At 51.6% G+C, this 20,373-nt stretch overlaps 1 protein-coding gene across 1 annotated transcript in view; it reads right to left on the bottom strand.

Moving 5' to 3' along the window:
- Positions 1-20,373, bottom strand: part of LOC118395562 (lipopolysaccharide-responsive and beige-like anchor protein) — a 405,339-nt gene that overhangs the window by 120,779 nt on the left and 264,187 nt on the right. Inside the window, 2 exon segments of the mRNA XM_052464349.1 lie at positions 11,974-12,093; positions 14,812-14,952. Of these exon segments, the coding sequence (XP_052320309.1) occupies positions 11,974-12,093; positions 14,812-14,952 (261 nt within the window).

Below are 20,373 nucleotides of genomic sequence, written 5' to 3'. Positions count from 1 at the left end.
TCCTCCTCTCCTAGTATGTTCCCTGTCTCCTGGGGTCTAGACAGTAGTGGCCTCTCCTCCTATCCTAGTATGTTCCCTGTCTCCTGGGGTCTAGACAGTAGTGGCCTCTCCTCCTATCCTAGTATGTTCCCTGTCTCCTGGGGTCTAGACAGTAGTGGCCTCTCCTCCTATCCTAGTATGTTCCCTGTCTCCTGGGGTCTAGACAGTAGTGGCCTCTCCTCCTATCCTAGTATGTTCCCTGTCTCCTGGGGTCTAGACAGTAGTGGCCTCTCCTCCTCTCCTAGTATGTTCCCTGTCTCCTGGGGTCTAGACAGTAGTGGCCTCTCCTCCTATCCTAGTATGTTCCCTGTCTGCTGGGGTTTGGACAGTAGTGGCCTCTCCTCCTATCCTAGTATGTTCCCTGTCTCCTGGGGTCTAGACAGTAGTGGCCTCTCCTCCTATCCTAGTATGTTCCCTGTCTCCTGGGGTCTGGACAGTAGTGGCCTCTCCTCCTATCCTAGTATGTTCCCTGTCTCCTGGGGTCTAGACAGTAGTGGCCTCTCCTCCTATCCTAGTATGTTCCCTGTCTCCTGGGGTCTAGACAGTAGTGGCCTCTCCTCCTATCCTAGTATGTTCCCTGTCTCCTGGGGTCTAGACAGTAGTGGCCTCTCCTCCTATCCTAGTATGTTCCCTGTCTCCTGGGGTCTGGACAGTAGTGGCCTCTCCTCCTATCCTAGTATGTTCCCTGTCTCCTGGGGTCTGGACAGTAGTGGCCTCTCCTCCTATCCTAGTATGTTCCCTGTCTCCTGGGGTCTGGACAGTAGTGGCCTCTCCTCCTATCCTAGTATGTTCCCTGTCTCCTGGGGTCTGGACAGTAGTGGCCTCTCCTCCTATCCTAGTATGTTCCCTGTCTCCTGGGGTCTGGACAGTAGTGGCCTCTCCTCCTATCCTAGTATGTTCCCTGTCTCCTGGGGTCTAGACAGTAGTGGCCTCTCCTGGTTCCCTGTCTCCTCTCCTAGTATGTTCCCTGTCTCCTGGGGTCTGGACAGTAGTGGCCTCTCCTCCTATCCTAGTATGTTACCTGTCTCCTGGGGTCTGGACAGTAGTGGCCTCTCCTAGTATGTTCCCTGTCTCCTGGGGTCTGGACAGTAGTGGCCTCTCCTCCTATCCTAGTATGTTCCCTGTCTCCTGGGGTCTAGACAGTAGTGGCCTCTCCTCCTATCCTAGTATGTTCCCTGTCTCCTGGGGTCTAGACAGTAGTGGCCTCTCCTCCTATCCTAGTATGTTCCCTGTCTCCTGGGGTCTGGACAGTAGTGGCCTCTCCTCCTATCCTAGTATGTTCCCTGTCTCCTGGGGTCTAGACAGTAGTGGCCTCTCCTCCTCTCCTAGTATGTTCCCTGTCTCCTGGGGTCTAGACAGTAGTGGCCTCTCCTCCTATCCTAGTATGTTCCCTGTCTCCTGGGGTCTAGACAGTAGTGGCCTCTCCTCCTCTCCTAGTATGTTCCCTGTCTCCTGGGGTCTAGACAGTAGTGGCCTCTCCTCCTATCCTAGTATGTTCCCTGTCTCCTGGGGTCTAGACAGTAGTGGCCTCTCCTCCTATCCTAGTATGTTCCCTGTCTCCTGGGGTCTAGACAGTAGTGGCCTCTCCTCCTATCCTAGTATGTTCCCTGTCTCCTGGGGTCTAGACAGTAGTGGCCTCTCCTCCTATCCTAGTATGTTCCCTGTCTCCTGGGGTCTAGACAGTAGTGGCCTCTCCTCCTATCCTAGTATGTTCCCTGTCTCCTGGGGTCTAGACAGTAGTGGCCTCTCCTCCTATCCTAGTATGTTCCCTGTCTCCTGGGGTCTGGACAGTAGTGGCCTCTCCTCCTATCCTAGTATGTTCCCTGTCTCCTGGGGTCTGGACAGTAGTGGCCTCTCCTAGTATGTTCCCTGTCTCCTGGGGTCTAGACAGTAGTGGCCTCTCCTCCTATCCTAGTATGTTCCCTGTCTCCTGGGGTCTAGACAGTAGTGGCCTCTCCTCCTATCCTAGTATGTTCCCTGTCTCCTGGGGTCTAGACAGTAGTGGCCTCTCCTCCTATCCTAGTATGTTCCCTGTCTCCTGGGGTCTGGACAGTAGTGGCCTCTCCTCCTATCCTAGTATGTTCCCTGTCTCCTGGGGTCTAGACAGTAGTGGCCTCTCCTCCTATCCTAGTATGTTCCCTGTCTCCTGGGGTCTAGACAGTAGTGGCCTCTCCTCCTATCCTAGTATGTTCCCTGTCTCCTGGGGTCTAGACAGTAGTGGCCTCTCCTCCTATCCTAGTATGTTCCCTGTCTCCTGGGGTCTAGACAGTAGTGGCCTCTCCTCCTATCCTAGTATGTTCCCTGTCTCCTGGGGTCTAGACAGTAGTGGCCTCTCCTCCTATCCTAGTATGTTCCCTGTCTCCTGGGGTCTGGACAGTAGTGGCCTCTCCTCCTATCCTAGTATGTTCCCTGTCTCCTGGGGTCTAGACAGTAGTGGCCTCTCCTCCTATCCTAGTATGTTCCCTGTCTCCTGGGGTCTAGACAGTAGTGGCCTCTCCTCCCTCCTATCCTAGTATGTTCCCTGTCTCCTGGGGTCTAGACAGTAGTGGCCTCTCCTCCTATCCTAGTATGTTCCCTGTCTCCTGGGGTCTAGACAGTAGTGGCCTCTCCTCCTATCCTAGTATGTTCCCTGTCTCCTGGGGTCTGGACAGTAGTGGCCTCTCCTCCTATCCTAGTATGTTCCCTGTCTCCTGGGGTCTAGACAGTAGTGGCCTCTCCTCCTATCCTAGTATGTTCCCTGTCTCCTGGGGTCTAGACAGTAGTGGCCTCTCCTCCTATCCTAGTATGTTCCCTGTCTCCTGGGGTCTGGACAGTAGTGGCCTCTCCTCCTATCCTAGTATGTTCCCTGTCTCCTGGGGTCTGGACAGTAGTGGCCTCTCCTCCTATCCTAGTATGTTCCCTGTCTCCTGGGGTCTAGACAGTAGTGGCCTCTCCTCCTATCCTAGTATGTTCCCTGTCTCCTGGGGTCTAGACAGTAGTGGCCTCTCCTCCTATCCTAGTATGTTCCCTGTCTCCTGGGGTCTAGACAGTAGTGGCCTCTCCTCCTATCCTAGTATGTTCCCTGTCTCCTGGGGTCTGGACAGTAGTGGCCTCTCCTCCTATCCTAGTATGTTCCCTGTCTCCTGGGGTCTAGACAGTAGTGGCCTCTCCTCCTATCCTAGTATGTTCCCTGTCTCCTGGGGTCTGGACAGTAGTGGCCTCTCCTCCTATCCTAGTATGTTCCCTGTCTCCTGGGGTCTAGACAGTAGTGGCCTCTCCTCCTATCCTAGTATGTTCCCTGTCTCCTGGGGTCTGGACAGTAGTGGCCTCTCCTCCTATCCTAGTATGTTCCCTGTCTCCTGGGGTCTAGACAGTAGTGGCCTCTCCTCCTGTCTCCTAGTATGTTCCCTGTCTCCTGGGGTCTGGACAGTAGTGGCCTCTCCTCCTATCCTAGTATGTTCCCTGTCTCCTGGGGTCTGGACAGTAGTGGCCTCTCCTCCTATCCTAGTATGTTCCCTGTCTCCTGGGGTCTGGACAGTAGTGGCCTCTCCTCCTATCCTAGTATGTTCCCTGTCTCCTGGGGTCTAGACAGTAGTGGCCTCTCCTCCTATCCTAGTATGTTCCCTGTCTCCTGGGGTCTGGACAGTAGTGGCCTCTCCTCCTATCCTAGTATGTTCCCTGTCTCCTGGGGTCTAGACAGTAGTGGCCTCTCCTCCTATCCTAGTATGTTCCCTGTCTCCTGGGGTCTGGACAGTAGTGGCCTCTCCTCCTATCCTAGTATGTTCCCTGTCTCCTGGGGTCTGGACAGTAGTGGCCTCCTCCTATCCTAGTATGTTCCCTGTCTCCTGGGGTCTAGACAGTAGTGGCCTCTCCTCCTATCCTAGTATGTTCCCTGTCTCCTGGGGTCTAGACAGTAGTGGCCTCTCCTCCTATCCTAGTATGTTCCCTGTCTCCTGGGGTCTAGACAGTAGTGGCCTCTCCTCCTATCCTAGTATGTTCCCTGTCTCCTGGGGTCTAGACAGTAGTGGCCTCTCCTCCTATCCTAGTATGTTCCCTGTCTCCTGGGGTCTAGACAGTAGTGGCCTCTCCTCCTATCCTAGTATGTTCCCTGTCTCCTGGGGTCTGGACAGTAGTGGCCTCTCCTCCTATCCTAGTATGTTCCCTGTCTCCTGGGGTCTGGACAGTAGTGGCCTCTCCTCCTATCCTAGTATGTTCCCTGTCTCCTGGGGTCTGGACAGTAGTGGCCTCTCCTCCTATCCTAGTATGTTCCCTGTCTCCTGGGGTCTGGACAGTAGTGGCCTCTCCTCCTATCCTAGTATGTTCCCTGTCTCCTGGGGTCTAGACAGTAGTGGCCTCTCCTCCTATCCTAGTATGTTCCCTGTCTCCTGGGGTCTGGACAGTAGTGGCCTCTCCTCCTATCCTAGTATGTTCCCTGTCTCCTGGGGTCTAGACAGTAGTGGCCTCTCCTCCTATCCTAGTATGTTCCCTGTCTCCTGGGGTCTGGACAGTAGTGGCCTCTCCTCCTATCCTAGTATGTTCCCTGTCTCCTGGGGTCTGGACAGTAGTGGCTCTCCTCCTATCCTAGTATGTTCCCTGTCTCCTGGGGTCTGGACAGTAGTGGCCTCTCCTCCTATCCTAGTATGTTCCCTGTCTCCTGGGGTCTAGACAGTAGTGGCCTCTCCTCCTATCCTAGTATGTTCCCTGTCTCCTGGGGTCTGGACAGTAGTGGCCTCTCCTAGTATGTTCCCTGTCTCCTGGGGTCTAGACAGTAGTGGCCTCTCCTCCTCTCCTAGTATGTTCCCTGTCTCCTGGGGTCTGGACAGTAGTGGCCTCTCCTCCTATCCTAGTATGTTACCTGTCTCCTGGGGTCTGGACAGTAGTGGCCTCTCCTAGTATGTTCCCTGTCTCCTGGGGTCTAGACAGTAGTGGCCTCTCCTCCTCTCCTAGTATGTTCCCTGTCTCCTATCCTAGTATGGTCTCCTGGGGTCTGTCTCCTGGGGACAGTAGTGGCCTCTCCTCCTATCCTAGTATGTTCCCTGTCTCCTGGGGTCTAGACAGTAGTGGCCTCTCCTCCTATCCTAGTATGTTCCCTGTCTCCTGGGGTCTAGACAGTAGTGGCCTCTCCTCCTATCCTAGTATGTTCCCTGTCTCCTGGGGTCTAGACAGTAGTGGCCTCTCCTCCTATCCTAGTATGTTCCCTGTCTCCTGGGGTCTAGACAGTAGTGGCCTCTCCTCCTATCCTAGTATGTTCCCTGTCTCCTGGGGTCTGGACAGTAGTGGCCTCTCCTCCTATCCTAGTATGTTCCCTGTCTCCTGGGGTCTAGACAGTAGTGGCCTCTCCTCCTATCCTAGTATGTTCCCTGTCTCCTGGGGTCTAGACAGTAGTGGCCTCTCCTCCTATCCTAGTATGTTCCCTGTCTCCTGGGGTCTAGACAGTAGTGGCCTCTCCTCCTATCCTAGTATGTTCCCTGTCTCCTGGGGTCTAGACAGTAGTGGCCTCTCCTCCTATCCTAGTATGTTCCCTGTCTCCTGGGGTCTAGACAGTAGTGGCCTCTCCTCCTATCCTAGTATGTTCCCTGTCTCCTGGGGTCTAGACAGTAGTGGCCTCTCCTCCTCTCCTAGTATGTTCCCTGTCTCCTGGGGTCTGGACAGTAGTGGCCTCTCCTCCTATCCTAGTATGTTCCCTGTCTCCTGGGGTCTGGACAGTAGTGGCCTCTCCTCCTATCCTAGTATGTTCCCTGTCTCCTGGGGTCTAGACAGTAGTGGCCTCTCCTCCTCTCCTAGTATGTTCCCTGTCTCCTGGGGTCTAGACAGTAGTGGCCTCTCCTCCTCTCCTAGTATGTTCCCTGTCTCCTGGGGTCTAGACAGTAGTGGCCTCTCCTCCTATCCTAGTATGTTCCCTGTCTCCTGGGGTCTGGACAGTAGTGGCCTCTCCTCCTATCCTAGTATGTTCCCTGTCTCCTGGGGTCTAGACAGTAGTGGCTAGACAGTAGTGGCCTCTCCTCCTATCCTAGTATGTTCCCTGTCTCCTGGGGTCTAGACAGTAGTGGCCTCTCCTCTAGTATGTTCCCTCTCCTAGTATGTTCCCTGTCTCCTGGGGTCTAGACAGTAGTGGCCTCTCCTCCTATCCTAGTATGTTCCCTGTCTCCTGGGGTCTAGACAGTAGTGGCCTCTCCTCCTATCCTAGTATGTTCCCTGTCTCCTGGGGTCTGGACAGTAGTGGCCTCTCCTCCTATCCTAGTATGTTCCCTGTCTCCTGGGGTCTGGACAGTAGTGGCCTCTCCTCCTATCCTAGTATGTTCCCTGTCTCCTGGGGTCTAGACAGTAGTGGCCTCTCCTCCTATCCTAGTATGTTCCCTGTCTCCTGGGGTCTGGACAGTAGTGGCCTCTCCTCCTCTCCTAGTATGTTCCCTGTCTCCTGGGGTCTAGACAGTAGTGGCCTCTCCTCCTATCCTAGTATGTTCCCTGTCTCCTGGGGTCTAGACAGTAGTGGCCTCTCCTCCTATCCTAGTATGTTCCCTGTCTGCTGGGGTTTGGACAGTAGTGGCCTCTCCTCCTATCCTAGTATGTTCCCTGTCTCCTGGGGTCTAGACAGTAGTGGCCTCTCCTCCTCTCCTAGTATGTTCCCTGTCTCCTGAGGTCTGAACAGTAGTGGCCTCTCCTCCTATCCTAGTATGTTCCTGGGGTCTGGACAGTAGTGGCCTCTCCTAGTATGTTCCCTGTCTCCTGGGGTCTGGACAGTAGTGGCCTCTCCTCCTATCCTAGTATGTTCCCTGTCTCCTGGGGTCTAGACAGTAGTGGCCTCTCCTCCTATCCTAGTATGTTCCCTGTCTCCTGGGGTCTGGACAGTAGTGGCCTATCCTAGTATGTTCCCTGTCTCCTGGGGTCTAGACAGTAGTGGCCTCTCCTCCTATCCTAGTATGTTCCCTGTCTCCTGGGGTCTGGACAGTAGTGGCCTCTCCTCCTATCCTAGTATGTTCCCTGTCTCCTGGGGTCTAGACAGTAGTGGCCTCTCCTCCTCTCCTAGTATGTTCCCTGTCTCCTGAGGTCTGAACAGTAGTGGCCTCTCCTCCTATCCTAGTATGTTCCTGGGGTCTGGACAGTAGTGGTCTATGTTCCCTGTCTCCTGGGGTCTGGACAGTAGTGGCCTCTCCTCCTATCCTAGTATGTTCCCTGTCTCCTGGGGTCTAGACAGTAGTGGCCTCTCCTCCTATCCTAGTATGTTCCCTGTCTCCTGGGGTCTGGACAGTAGTGGCCTCTCCTCCTATCCTAGTATGTTCCCTGTCTCCTGGGGTCTAGACAGTAGTGGCCTCTCCTCCTCCCTGTCTCCTAGTATGTTCCCTGTCTCCTGGGGTCTGGACAGTAGTGGCCTCTCCTCCTATCCTAGTATGTTCCCTGTCTCCTGGGGTCTGGACAGTAGTGGCCCTCCTCCTATCCTAGTATGTTCCCTGTCTCCTGGGGTCTAGACAGTAGTGGCCTCTCCTCCTATCCTAGTATGTTCCCTGTCTCCTGGGGTCTAGACAGTAGTGGCCTCTCCTCCTATCCTAGTATGTTCCCTGTCTCCTGGGGTCTAGACAGTAGTGGCCTCTCCTCCTATCCTAGTATGTTCCCTGTCTCCTGGGGTCTAGACAGTAGTGGCTGTCTCCTCTATCCTAGTATGTTCCCTGTCTCCTGGGGTCTAGACAGTAGTGGCCTCTCCTCCTATCCTAGTATGTTCCCTGTCTCCTGGGGTCTAGACAGTAGTGGCGTCTCCTCCTATCCTAGTATGTTCCTGGGGTCCTGGTCTCCCTGTCTGGGGTCTAGACAGTAGTGGCCTCTCCTCCTATCCTAGTATGTTCCCTGTCTCCTGGGGTCTGGACAGTAGTGGCCTCTCCTCCTATCCTAGTATGTTCCCTGTCTCCTGGGGTCTAGACAGTAGTGGCCTCTCCTCCTATCCTAGTATGTTCCCTGTCTCCTGGGGTCTAGACAGTAGTGGCCTCTCCTCCTATCCTAGTATGTTCCCTGTCTCCTGGGGTCTAGACAGTAGTGGCCTCTCCTCCTATCCTAGTATGTTCCCTGTCTCCTGGGGTCTAGACAGTAGTGGCCTCTCCTCCTATCCTAGTATGTTCCCTGTCTCCTGGGGTCTAGACAGTAGTGGCCTCTCCTCCTATCCTAGTATGTTCCCTGTCTCCTGGGGTCTGGACAGTAGTGGCCTCTCCTCCTATCCTAGTATGTTCCCTGTCTCCTGGGGTCTGGACAGTAGTGGCCTCTCCTCCTATCCTAGTATGTTCCCTGTCTCCTGGGGTCTAGACAGTAGTGGCCTCTCCTCCTATCCTAGTATGTTCCCTGTCTCCTGGGGTCTAGACAGTAGTGGCCTCTCCTCCTATCCTAGTATGTTCCCTGTCTCCTGGGGTCTAGACAGTAGTGGCCTCTCCTCCTATCCTAGTATGTTCCCTGTCTCCTGGGGTCTAGACAGTAGTGGCCTCTCCTCCTATCCTAGTATGTTCCCTGTCTCCTGGGGTCTAGACAGTAGTGGCTGGGGTCTAGATGTTCCCTGTCTCCTGGGGTCTGGACTGGCCTCTCCTCCTATCCTAGTATGTTCCCTGTCTCCTGGGGTCTGGACAGTAGTGGCCTCTCCTCCTATCCTAGTATGTTCCCTGTCTCCTGGGGTCTAGACAGTAGTGGCCTCTCCTCCTATCCTAGTATGTTCCCTGTCTCCTGGGGTCTAGACAGTAGTGGCCTCTCCTCCTATCCTAGTATGTTCCCTGTCTCCTGGGGTCTAGACAGTAGTGGCCTGTCCTCCTATCCTAGTATGTTCCCTGTCTCCTGGGGTCTGGACAGTAGTGGCCTCTCCTAGTATGTTCCCTGTCTCCTGGGGTCTGGACAGTAGTGGCCTCTCCTCCTATCCTAGTATGTTCCCTGTCTCCTGGGGTCTAGACAGTAGTGGCCTCTCCTCCTATCCTAGTATGTTCCCTGTCTCCTGGGGTCTAGACAGTAGTGGCCTCTCCTCCTATCCTAGTATGTTCCCTGTCTCCTGGGGTCTAGACAGTAGTGGCCTCTCCTCCTATCCTAGTATGTTCCCTGTCTCCTGGGGTCTAGACACTAGTGGCCTCTCCTCCTATCCTAGTATGTTCCTGTCTCCTGGGGTCTAGACAGTAGTGGCCTCTCCTCCTATCCTAGTATGTTCCCTGTCTCCTGGGGTCTGGACAGTAGTGGCCTCTCCTCCTATCCTAGTATGTTCCCTGTCTCCTGGGGTCTGGACAGTAGTGGCCTCTCCTCCTATCCTAGTATGTTCCCTGTCTCCTGGGGTCTAGACAGTAGTGGCCTCTCCTCCTATCCTAGTATGTTCCCTGTCTCCTGGGGTCTAGACAGTAGTGGCCTCTCCTCCTATCCTAGTATGTTCCCTGTCTCCTGGGGTCTAGACAGTAGTGGCCTCTCCTCCTATCCTAGTATGTTCCCTGTCTCCTGGGGTCTAGACAGTAGTGGCCTCTCCTCCTATCCTAGTATGTTCCCTGTCTCCTGGGGTCTAGACAGTAGTGGTAGTGGCCTCTCCTCCTATCCTAGTATGTTCCCTGTCTCCTCCTATCCTAGTATGTTCCCTGTCTCCTGGGGTCTAGACAGTAGTGGCCTCTCCTCCTCTCCTAGTATGTTCCCTGTCTCCTGGGGTCTAGACAGTAGTGGCCTCTCCTCCTATCCTAGTATGTTCCCTGTCTCCTGGGGTCTGGACAGTAGTGGCCTCTCCTCCTATCCTAGTATGTTCCCTGTCTCCTGGGGTCTAGACAGTAGTGGCCTCTCCTCCTATCCTAGTATGTTCCCTGTCTCCTGGGGTCTGGACAGTAGTGGCCTCTCCTCCTATCCTAGTATGTTCCCTGTCTCCTGGGGTCTAGACAGTAGTGGCCTCTCCTCCTCTCCTAGTATGTTCCCTGTCTCCTGGGGTCTAGACAGTAGTGGCCTCTCCTCCTATCCTAGTATGTTCCCTGTCTCCTGGGGTCTAGACAGTAGTGGCCTCTCCTCCTATCCTAGTATGTTCCCTGTCTCCTGGGGTCTAGACAGTAGTGGCCTCTCCTCCTATCCTAGTATGTTCCCTGTCTCCTGGGGTCTAGACAGTAGTGGCCTCTCCTCCTATCCTAGTATGTTCCCTGTCTCCTGGGGTCTGGACAGTAGTGGCCTCTCCTCCTATCCTAGTATGTTCCCTGTCTCCTGGGGTCTAGACAGTAGTGGCCTCTCCTCCTATCCTAGTATGTTCCCTGTCTCCTGGGGTCTGGACAGACAGTAGTGGTCCTCTCCTCCTATGTTCCCTGTCTCCTAGACAGTATGTTCCCTGTCTCCTGGGGTCTAGACAGTAGTGGCCTCTCTCCTCCTATGTTCCCTGTCTCCTGGGGTCTAGTAGTGGCCTCTCCTCCTATCCTGTTCCCTGTCTCCTGGGGTCTAGACAGTAGTGGCCTCTCCTCCTATCCTAGTATGTTCCCTGTCTCCTGGGGTCTAGACAGTAGTGGCCTCTCCTCCTATCCTAGTATGTTCCCTGTCTCCTGGGGTCTGGACAGTAGTGGCCCTCTCCTAGTATGTTCCCTGTCTCCTGGGGTCTGGACAGTAGTGGCCTCTCCTCCTATCCTAGTATGTTCCCTGTCTCCTGGGGTCTAGACAGTAGTGGCCTCTCCTCCTATCCTAGTATGTTCCCTGTCTCCTGGGGTCTAGACAGTAGTGGCCTCTCCTCCTATCCTAGTATGTTCCCTGTCTCCTGGGGTCTAGACAGTAGTGGCCTCTCCTCCTATCCTAGTATGTTCCCTGTCTCCTGGGGTCTAGACAGTAGTGGCCTCTCCTCCTATCCTAGTATGTTCCCTGTCTCCTGGGGTCTGGACAGTAGTGGCCTCTCCTCCTATCCTAGTATGTTCCCTGTCTCCTGGGGTCTAGACAGTAGTGGCCTCTCCTCCTATCCTAGTATGTTCCCTGTCTCCTGGGGTCTAGACAGTAGTGGCCTCTCCTCCTATCCTAGTATGTTCCCTGTCTCCTGGGGTCTGGACAGTAGTGGCCTCTCCTCCTATCCTAGTATGTTCCCTGTCTCCTGGGGTCTAGACAGTAGTGGCCTCTCCTCCTATCCTAGTATGTTCCCTGTCTCCTGGGGTCTGGACAGTAGTGGCCTCTCCTCCTATCCTAGTATGTTCCCTGTCTCCTGGGGTCTAGACAGTAGTGGCCTCTCCTCCTATCCTAGTATGTTCCCTGTCTCCTGGGGTCTAGACAGTAGTGGCCTCTCCTCCTATCCTAGTATGTTCCCTGTCTCCTGGGGTCTAGACAGTAGTGGCCTCTCCTCCTATCCAAGTATGTTCCCTGTCTCCTGGGGTCTAGACAGTAGTGGCCTCTCCTCCTATCCTAGTATGTTCCCTGTCTCCTGGGGTTTGGACAGTAGTGGCCTCTCCTCCTATCCTAGTATGTTCCCTGTCTCCTGGGGTCTGGACAGTAGTGGCCTCTCCTCCTATCCTAGTATGTTCCCTGTCTCCTGGGGTCTGGACAGTAGTGGCCTCTCCTCCTATCCTAGTATGTTCCCTGTCTCCTGGGGTCTGGACAGTAGTGGCCTCTCCTCCTCTCCTAGTATGTTCCCTGTCTCCTGGGGTCTAGACAGTAGTGGCCTCTCCTCCTATCCTAGTATGTTCCCTGTCTCCTGGGGTCTGGACAGTAGTGGCCTCTCCTCCTATCCTAGTATGTTCCCTGTCTCCTGGGGTCTGGACAGTAGTGGCCTCTCCTCCTATCCTAGTATGTTCCCTGTCTCCTGGGGTCTGGACAGTGGTGGCCTCAACTCACACTGGCAGGCTGCTGAATGGTCTGGAGGTGTTGAGGGTCTCGGTGTGTGAGAACGTCCAGAGGAGTGTGCAGACTGCAGAGGCCCTCTCTCGTCGATACTCTGGTACACTGTCTTTCAACAGCTTGCTCCACAGTGAGGAGGTGGCAGCATTGTGTGTGTGGGTGTGTGTGAGTCTCTACCTTGACATCGGACGTGTCTCTCTGGCAGTTCCTCCAGGCTCGGGACACGGAGGAGAAGGTGCGGTCAGCATGGTCAAACTTCCCTCCCTGGAAGTTGAGGAACATGGTGGTGAAGGGTTCCTGGAAAATGAGAGAAGAAGAACGAGAGAAGAGAACGAGAGAAGAGAATGAGAGAATGATCAGTTATCCACATATCCTCCTAATAGTGTGCTGTGACACTGTAGTGTACTGTACATTTGAGAAAAAGGAGAAGAAGAAATTGCATTTGACCCCATATCCTTATGATTAAGCGTTTTTATACTATGGTAAAATGAGTCTGAATGTGTACACTGAGTATACCCCCTCAAAACAGCCTTAATCCAGTCTACAGGGTGTCAAAAGTGCGCTAAAGGAATGCTGGCCCATGTTGAAACAACAGACCGCCCCTCTGAAACAACAGACCGCCCCTCTGAAACAACAGACCGCCCCTCTGAAACAACAGACCGCCCCTCTGAAACAACAGACCGCCCCTCTGAAACAACAGACCGCCCCACTGAAACAACAGACCGCCCCACTGAAACAACAGACCGCCCCACTGAAACAACAGACCGCCCCACTGAAACAACAGACCGCCCCACTGAAACAACAGACCGCCCCACTGAAACAACAGACCGCCCCACTGAAACAACAGACCGCCCCTCTGAAACAACAGACCGCCCCACTGAAACAACAGACCGCCCCACTGAAACAACAGACCGCCCCACTGAAACAACAGACCGCCCCACTGAAACAACAGACCGCCCCACTGAAACAACAGACCGCCCCACTGAAACAACAGACCGCCCCACTGAAACAACAGACCGCCCCACTGAAACAACAGACCGCCCCACTGAAACAACAGACCGCCCCTCTGAAGCAACAGACCGCCCCTCTGAAGCAACAGACCGCCCCTCTGAAGCAACAGACCGCCCCTCTGAAGCAACAGACCGCCCCTCTGAAGCAACAGACCGCCCCTCTGAAACAACAGACCGCCCCACTGAAACAACAGACCGCCCCACTGAAACAACAGACCGCCCCACTGAAACAACAGACCGCCCCACTGAAACAACAGACCGCCCCACTGAAACAACAGACCGCCCCACTGAAACAACAGACCGCCCCACTGAAACAACAGACCGCCCCTCTGAAACAACAGACCGCCCCACTGAAACAACAGACCGCCCCACTGAAACAACAGACCGCCCCACTGAAACAACAGACCGCCCCACTGAAACAACAGACCGCCCCACTGAAACACCAGACCGCCCCACTGAAACAACAGACCGCCCCACTGAAACAACAGACCGCCCCACTGAAACAACAGACCGCCCCACTGAAACAACAGACCGCCCCACTGAAACAACAGACCGCCCCACTGAAACAACAGACCGCCCCACTGAAACAACAGACCGCCCCTCTAAAACAACAGACCCGAGTGAGACGGACACAATTAGCCAGGCTAACACTACTACAACTACACAGGAAACTACACGGACAATTAGGACAGAGTCCAAAATGAACTTAGAGTAGGAGTACTGATCTAGGATCAGTTTCATGATGAATACGATTATATGGACAGGGGACGGGGGGACCTGATTCTAGATCAGCACTCTTACTCTGAGATGATTTTGAATACAGGACCGGGACTTTTAAGGTCTGCCCTAGTGTTCATTTGGGATTCCTATCTCATCCATACGTTGACACTTGAATTGAAAGGCATTTGGTAAAGTGGATTTAAAATAAGCCAGTAATAAGACAGCTAATGATGTGATCAATGGTTGTTTCCATTGGGAGCTACAGGGACAATTACAGGACAATTCAAGGGCCCTGGAAGAAGGTTAGAATCCCTCCCTGTATGGCAGAATGGTCCCCTGTGGATGGAACAGAAAGAGTCTGATATCGGCTGTATGAGGGTTACATATAGTGACCAATATAACAAAACACTATCAAAAGCACCACGTGGGAGAAAGATAACTTCATGAAATCTTTATTATTGAGTAGTTTGGAAGCAGACATAAAAAAAGTACAGACAAACAAACAAACAAAGTTCAATTGAAGACTTAATTTAAGAAAATATTAAGAGTTCCTCTTATGTTGCAAAGACACACAGAAAGAAACATATGAATTTAGCTTCGGCGTGCTGCTTCTCGGTTTTACGAGCAGCACAACATAGAAATAACCAAGGCCAGCCAGGGACAATACGCTGTGCATACGTTAGCGTGTAGATGGAGCCTCTATTCCACTGTGACATAAATCAACCTGACTCTATGTATCCATGGCCAATTAGAAAACAACAATTAGCTGCAATGGGGCTTCAAGTCTAATGATGAATAGGTAGTAAATATTACACCATGACGGGTAGGTGGCAACTGTAATGCATTAATTTCTAAATGTAATCTGTTTTTCATAAAGCAGTGACAAAAATGAAGGCCTAAATCCTATTCTATACACATCGTGGTGGGATTCAGTACTTTCATTTAACCTTAAAATGGACCAAGTTGAACCATTGAGATCAAAATAAGTATTTAGCCATTTTAATATGTCGAAAAAAGCAAGTTACCTTTACAAGCGAGACATTTGTATCGGATAGGTGCAGTGAAATGTGTTGTTTTACAGGGTCAGCCATAGCAGTACGGCAATCCTGGAGAAAATTTGGGTGAAAGTGCCTTGTTCAAGGACACGTCGACAGATTTTTCACCTCGGCTCGGGTATTGGAACCAGTGACATTTCGGTTACTGGCCCCGACGCTCTAACCGCTAGGCTACCTGGGGGTAGGTGGGGTGGATATAGTTGGGGTAGAGTTGGGGGAAGTTAACTTACGATGCGCAGCAGCCACATCTGGGTGAAGGAGGAGGTGGAGTAGTGGGTTCCGTAGTGGAACTTGGGCACCTGGTCGTCCTCCCAGGATTCATAGCGGTCGTTGAAGAACGCCGCCCTCTTGGGGTTCAGGGCACCAATGGGCTGTGAGGAGAAAGACAACGTTATTACAACAGAGACTGATAGACACGGATAGAGAAGGAGATAATAGAGAAACAGAGAGAACGAGTGGCAGTACAAAAAGAAGAAACATTTTTATAACACGGTACATTGAACTCTTTTAGCTTTCAGAGAGCAGACATTGCTTCAAAACACAGGGCCTATATATTCAAATGATGTTGGTAACCTTTGTGCGTTCGTCAAATGAATATTAGATGCTGTGTTGTTTTGAGGATCAATCCATTCCAACAGAGTGCATTTCACTTCATAACCCTGAAACACAACCCCCTGCGGCTAGTCTGTCAGAGAGAACGAATGTGTTGCGATGAAAGGAGGCCTAGGAACATCAATAGCAAGGGCCGGGAGGTTCCTTCTTCCATTTTTATTAATCTGTAGCTAATATACTAGTCAGGAGAAGCAGCCTCCATTGTGGGTCTAAAAAATGGATCAGTTGCATTAATTTCCCATTGATCTCAGAGAAACCAATACCTGGCTGAGCCTGGCTTATTATTTAAATGCTCATTTATAGAAATCACTTTTTTACCCGTTCAATTTTTATTGGTGTTCTATTCTCCTCCTCCTCTTCATCCCTCGCTCCAAACACACCTCCTCTCTGATCAATGGTAATGGAATGATGGCCTTTTGAAGATGAAGCACTGGCTGGTGGATCGATAGCCCCTCTCTCATATCATAGTGCTGTCATGGGAGGCCTCGTCCAGGCAGGGGAGAGGCTATTGATCTGATGCTGCTGTTACTGTGTAATGGTGGGTGTAGTGGTGGGTGTAGTGGTGCGTGTGTCTGATTGTATCCAAGGGTGCACCCATTCAAGACCGTACCCAATTACCTTCCTTATACTCGAACAACCGGAAAAGAACAGGAACACACACACACACGCCAACACACACACCGCCTCATGCCGACACAGTGTGCTGGGCTGTGCTGACAGTGACACACTATTGGCTTACCCAGGGCTACTGGGGGTGGGAGTACACACACTGAATTATACAGTACAACGATTGGACTGATTTATTGCCGTAATAACGTAGAGCTCATTAAAAAAAGAAAAGGCTGGAAGAGGAATATAAAATAAAAAAAGGAGACTGAGTGCACTGCAATGAGAGCGAGAATAAAAGAGAGCACGAGAGACAGGGAGAGGAGAGGGGGGAGCAAGAGAGAGAAAGAGAGGGGGGAGCAAGAGAGAGAAAGAGAGGGGGGAGCAAGAGAGAGAAAGAGAGGGGGAGCGAAAGAGAGAGGGAGGGGGATAGAGAGAGCAGGAGAGAGAGAGAGAGAGCAGGAGAGAGAGAAAGAGCAGGAGAGAGAGAAGGAGAGAGAGAGAGCAGGAGAGAGAGAGAGAAAGAGAGAGAGAGAAAGAGAGAGAGAGAAAGAGAGAGAGAGCAGTAGAGAGAGAGAGAGAGAGAGAGAGAGAGAGAGAGAGAAAGAGAGAGAGAGAGCAGTAGAGAGAGAGAGAGAGCAGTAGAGAGAGAGAGAGAGAGAGAGAGAGAGAGAGAGAGAGAGAGAGAGAGAGAGAGAGAGAGAGAGAGAGAGAGAGAGAGAGAGAGAGAGAGAGAGAGAGAGAGAGAGAGAGAGAGAGAGAGAGAGAGAGAGAGAGAGAGAGAGAGAGAGAGAGAGAGAGAGAGAGAGAGAAAGAGAGAGAGAAAGAAAGAGAGAAAGAGAGAGCGAGAGAGAGAGCAGGAGAGAGAGAAAGAGAGCGAGAGAGTGAGCGAGAGAGAGCGAGAGAAATAGAGCGAGAGCGCAAGAGAGAGGGAGCGTGAGAGGGAGAGAGAGCGCGTGAGAGAGAGAGAGGAGAGACAACAAGAGAGAGGGAACAAGAGGGAGAAAGAGAGAGAGTGCTACATTGTTTACTGCTGTAAATGACGTCCGGGTGGAGAGCGATGCGCGGCGAGGAGGGCGGCGGTACAATAGAGCGGTGGTGACAGCGTCGTACATCAGGGCCGTCCCCGGTGAGGAGTGCTCTGATCGAGTGAACGCTGCCCATTGGGCTAATATGTTCAGGCGGTGCCTGCGAATAATGCTTTGACGAGCGCTCGGATAAATGAGCTGCTATCGTGGTTTTTAATTAGACTTTGAACGGGAATGAGATTAGAATAAACCATGGACAGAGTTAGATGGTGTTACAGCTTCAAAGAGGAGAATATGGGAGACTTTAATCTTGGATAAGGGTTTTATCTGTTGTTCATCAAGGATGTAGATTAGGAAGGTGTTGAGAAATGGTTATTTTAGCATCATTATTACACCATAGAATTAGCTTACACTTATAAAGTACTATGCTAGCCAACTGCTACCCATAGCCACTCAACTATGCTAGAGGAGTCACTACAGACCCTGGTTCGATTCCAGGCTGTATCACAACTGGCCGTGATTGGGAGATCCATAGGGCGGTGCACAAATTGGCCCAGCGTCATCCGGGTTTGGGCGGGGTGGGTTGTCATTGTAAATAAGAATTTGTTCTTAATTAACTGACCTGCCTAGTTAAATAAAATAAAAACTATACAAGATGGTGTCGGTGATGTGTAATATTTCATGTGACGCTAAATCCTCTAACATATTGGAACAACAGGAAGTGCATCATACAGTAACACATTGTGTTGATATACCGTTTGCAGATCAAATAGAGACTTATATTATCAAAGGACTCTGATCACAGACACAAATAAAATCATTCAACAACCGAAAACAAACCTAATGTCAACCGGATAATACAAACAATCTTTCCTTGTGACATTCAAATGTCAAAGACATCAAAGGCAAACATTTCTATCAAGATGGGCAGAAACCAGACAGTAGCATATAGTTAACCATTACATCTCTCCAAATTATAAGGGTCAGCAGTGATACAACAAACTACAATGTTTCCACATTTAAGGATTATTTGACAAAATAAATCGCTCATTTAGGAAGGCTCAGTCTGAGCTTTGCCAAAGAGCCTTGAGACATAAATCAAACTGTGGTTTTGAGAGGACTGTTTATATAGAATGTCCTATTTAAACAGTGAGAATGACGTGGTGTTTGAGGGGTGTCAGAAAACATATGGGACGCATCTTGAAATCAATACACCATTAGCCCCCCGCGCGGTGCCAAAGTACGAGAGCCCTGGAACCGCTCAATATAAAGCTGCGTTGTTTTTGCTACATTGCAAATACAGGACCCCAAACCTGTCCAGGTCAACACCTCGTTCAAGCATCCCGTTTCAGGAGTCCTTCCAAATTGCCTGTTTAAAAATGCTCTCAACGTTAGAGCGTCCCAAACGTCACCCTATTCATAACATAGTGCACTACTACTACTAAGGAGCGTCCAAAAGTAGTGCACTCGATAGGGACTAAGGTTGTCTAGTGTAAGACCGTGTCCTTATCGTGGTGACTACAATGTTATCTCTGGGCTGGCAATTCATGTCAGGCCGAGGTCAGAGTTTAGGATGAGAAAGAGCCCCGGGGTATGAACGGAATCGCTCTGACAGAAGGAACATACATTTGTGAGGACATGCACTCGCGCACGCACACACACGCACGACAGTGTGCGAAACACGGGCATTCGTGGCAATTTCAGCCTCTCAATGTCACAGGACTCTCGCATGACCTGTTTCTATCAAAGCAGAGCACGACATGAGAGGGGAGGGAGGGAAGACTGAAAATAATCATCATTTGGGAGGTGCATATATTTGTCCTGTTACACACAAGGGTATAATGGAAATGTGTTTTTTTGTATATCCCAACTCTCCCTGAGAGACCCGCAGGGAGTGGGGTCACGGCCAGGGTCGCCATTGTACAGCAACCCTGGAGCATTTAGGGTTAAGTGCCTTGCTCAAGGGCACAGCGGCTCCGCTATTCGAACCAGCAACCTTTCGTTTACTGGCCCAACGCTCCAACCTTGAGTAAAAGAGGAGAGAGTGAAAGAGAGATATTAGAAGGGGGGATTATGAAGAACCAAACTAAATGAGCAGCCAATAGAGGAGGAGTACCGAGCATCGGAGCGGCTGTCCTTTCCCAGACGATGCAGTCTGCCACGCTCCACTGGTCACACACTGATATCACACCATGTCAACAGCATGAATAAAACTGGTGTAGTAAAGATTGGTCGGCCCCGCGTCTCTCCTTCCTTCACTCCCTCGCTCTTCAATGGGAATGGGGGGATGAGGGAGGCAGAGAGAGTAGAGAGGGATAGGGAGAGGCAGAGAGAGTAGAGAGGGATCAGGAGAGTCAGAGAGAGAGGGGGTGAAACAAAAAAGTCTGCCCACACTCCTCTCCTCCTTCCCCTTGTTCTGTCGTTCTCCTTCTCTCTCCCCTTGTTCTATCTCATTCCCTCCCTCCCTCTCTCTGCTGCTTAGTTTCTCCCTGGGGCGTTGAGGCTCGACTGAGCACAGAGGCTGAGCTGTCCAAACTCTGGAGGAAGAGGGGGATGAGGGGGAGAGAGGCTGCTATGGCTGTCATGTGTCAGCCTCGTGGGCAAAATGAAGCACAAATAAACAGAGCGAGGGGGGGGTACACAGCCGCATGGTGGGAAACACTACACAAGGGAGGTAGAGAGAGAGAGAAACGGCGATGGGAGGACTGGTCAAAGGAGGGCTGCTTGGAGGACGGTGTTGATGTGTATGACAGGATGAGTGTGTGGGTGTGTATGGAAGTCGAGAAGCAGTTGTGGCAATGACAGTTCACAAAAAGGCCATAGAAGTCTTCTCAAGAGAGCATGCATTCACTGCAGCTGAATCCATCCTCAGTCATAGCCAGATGGACGCGTCTGCATTCCACCTCCACCTCAGAATCCTTTGCCAGCCAGGGCAGACTTGGGCCAGACGCACCATTAAAAGTGAATGGCCAACTCTGTTTGGCTCTAGAGTGCATTATTTCCCAGGTATACTCTGCCTGTCCATTACTGCACATGCCTGTTGTTTCCTGTGGCCCGGCTGATTTATTCAGCCATTTTGGCTTAAACCAGACACGGGCGCTCCATCATCTCACTCTCAAAGTAATCCTCTGTCCTCCCACCATTGGGCGCCATTACACATAATTAATGGCCATTCTGGGGCTGCTGCAACTGGCAGGCTTTGGAGATGGGCCTTTTAAAAGTGTGTGTGTGTGTGTGTGTGTGTGTTTTAAAAGCGTCAGGGGGGGGAGTAAGACATCTTCAACTGTCCTAAGCTTAATCATCTGTAGAGAGCATTCCTTTACTTCAGAGGGAGCGGCGGGAGGGGACTTAAGACTATGACTTCAATTAGTAAATCATGGAGTTCTGCACATGAAAGAGGAAATGCAATTTTAGACTTCTGTCCAGGTCAAATACAAAATGGAGTCTTGGTATTACATGACTTCCTATATAGGTGTGTAATCAGTGATACCGTCTAAGAGTACCCCTTAACGTATGCTTCCTAGTCGAAACAGTTTCTGCATACAT

The sequence above is a fragment of the Oncorhynchus keta genome, chromosome 16 (assembly GCF_023373465.1).
Source record: "Oncorhynchus keta strain PuntledgeMale-10-30-2019 chromosome 16, Oket_V2, whole genome shotgun sequence".
Classification (NCBI taxonomy): Eukaryota; Metazoa; Chordata; class Actinopteri; order Salmoniformes; family Salmonidae; genus Oncorhynchus; species Oncorhynchus keta.
This window is presented reverse-complemented; position numbering and strand designations above follow the sequence as displayed.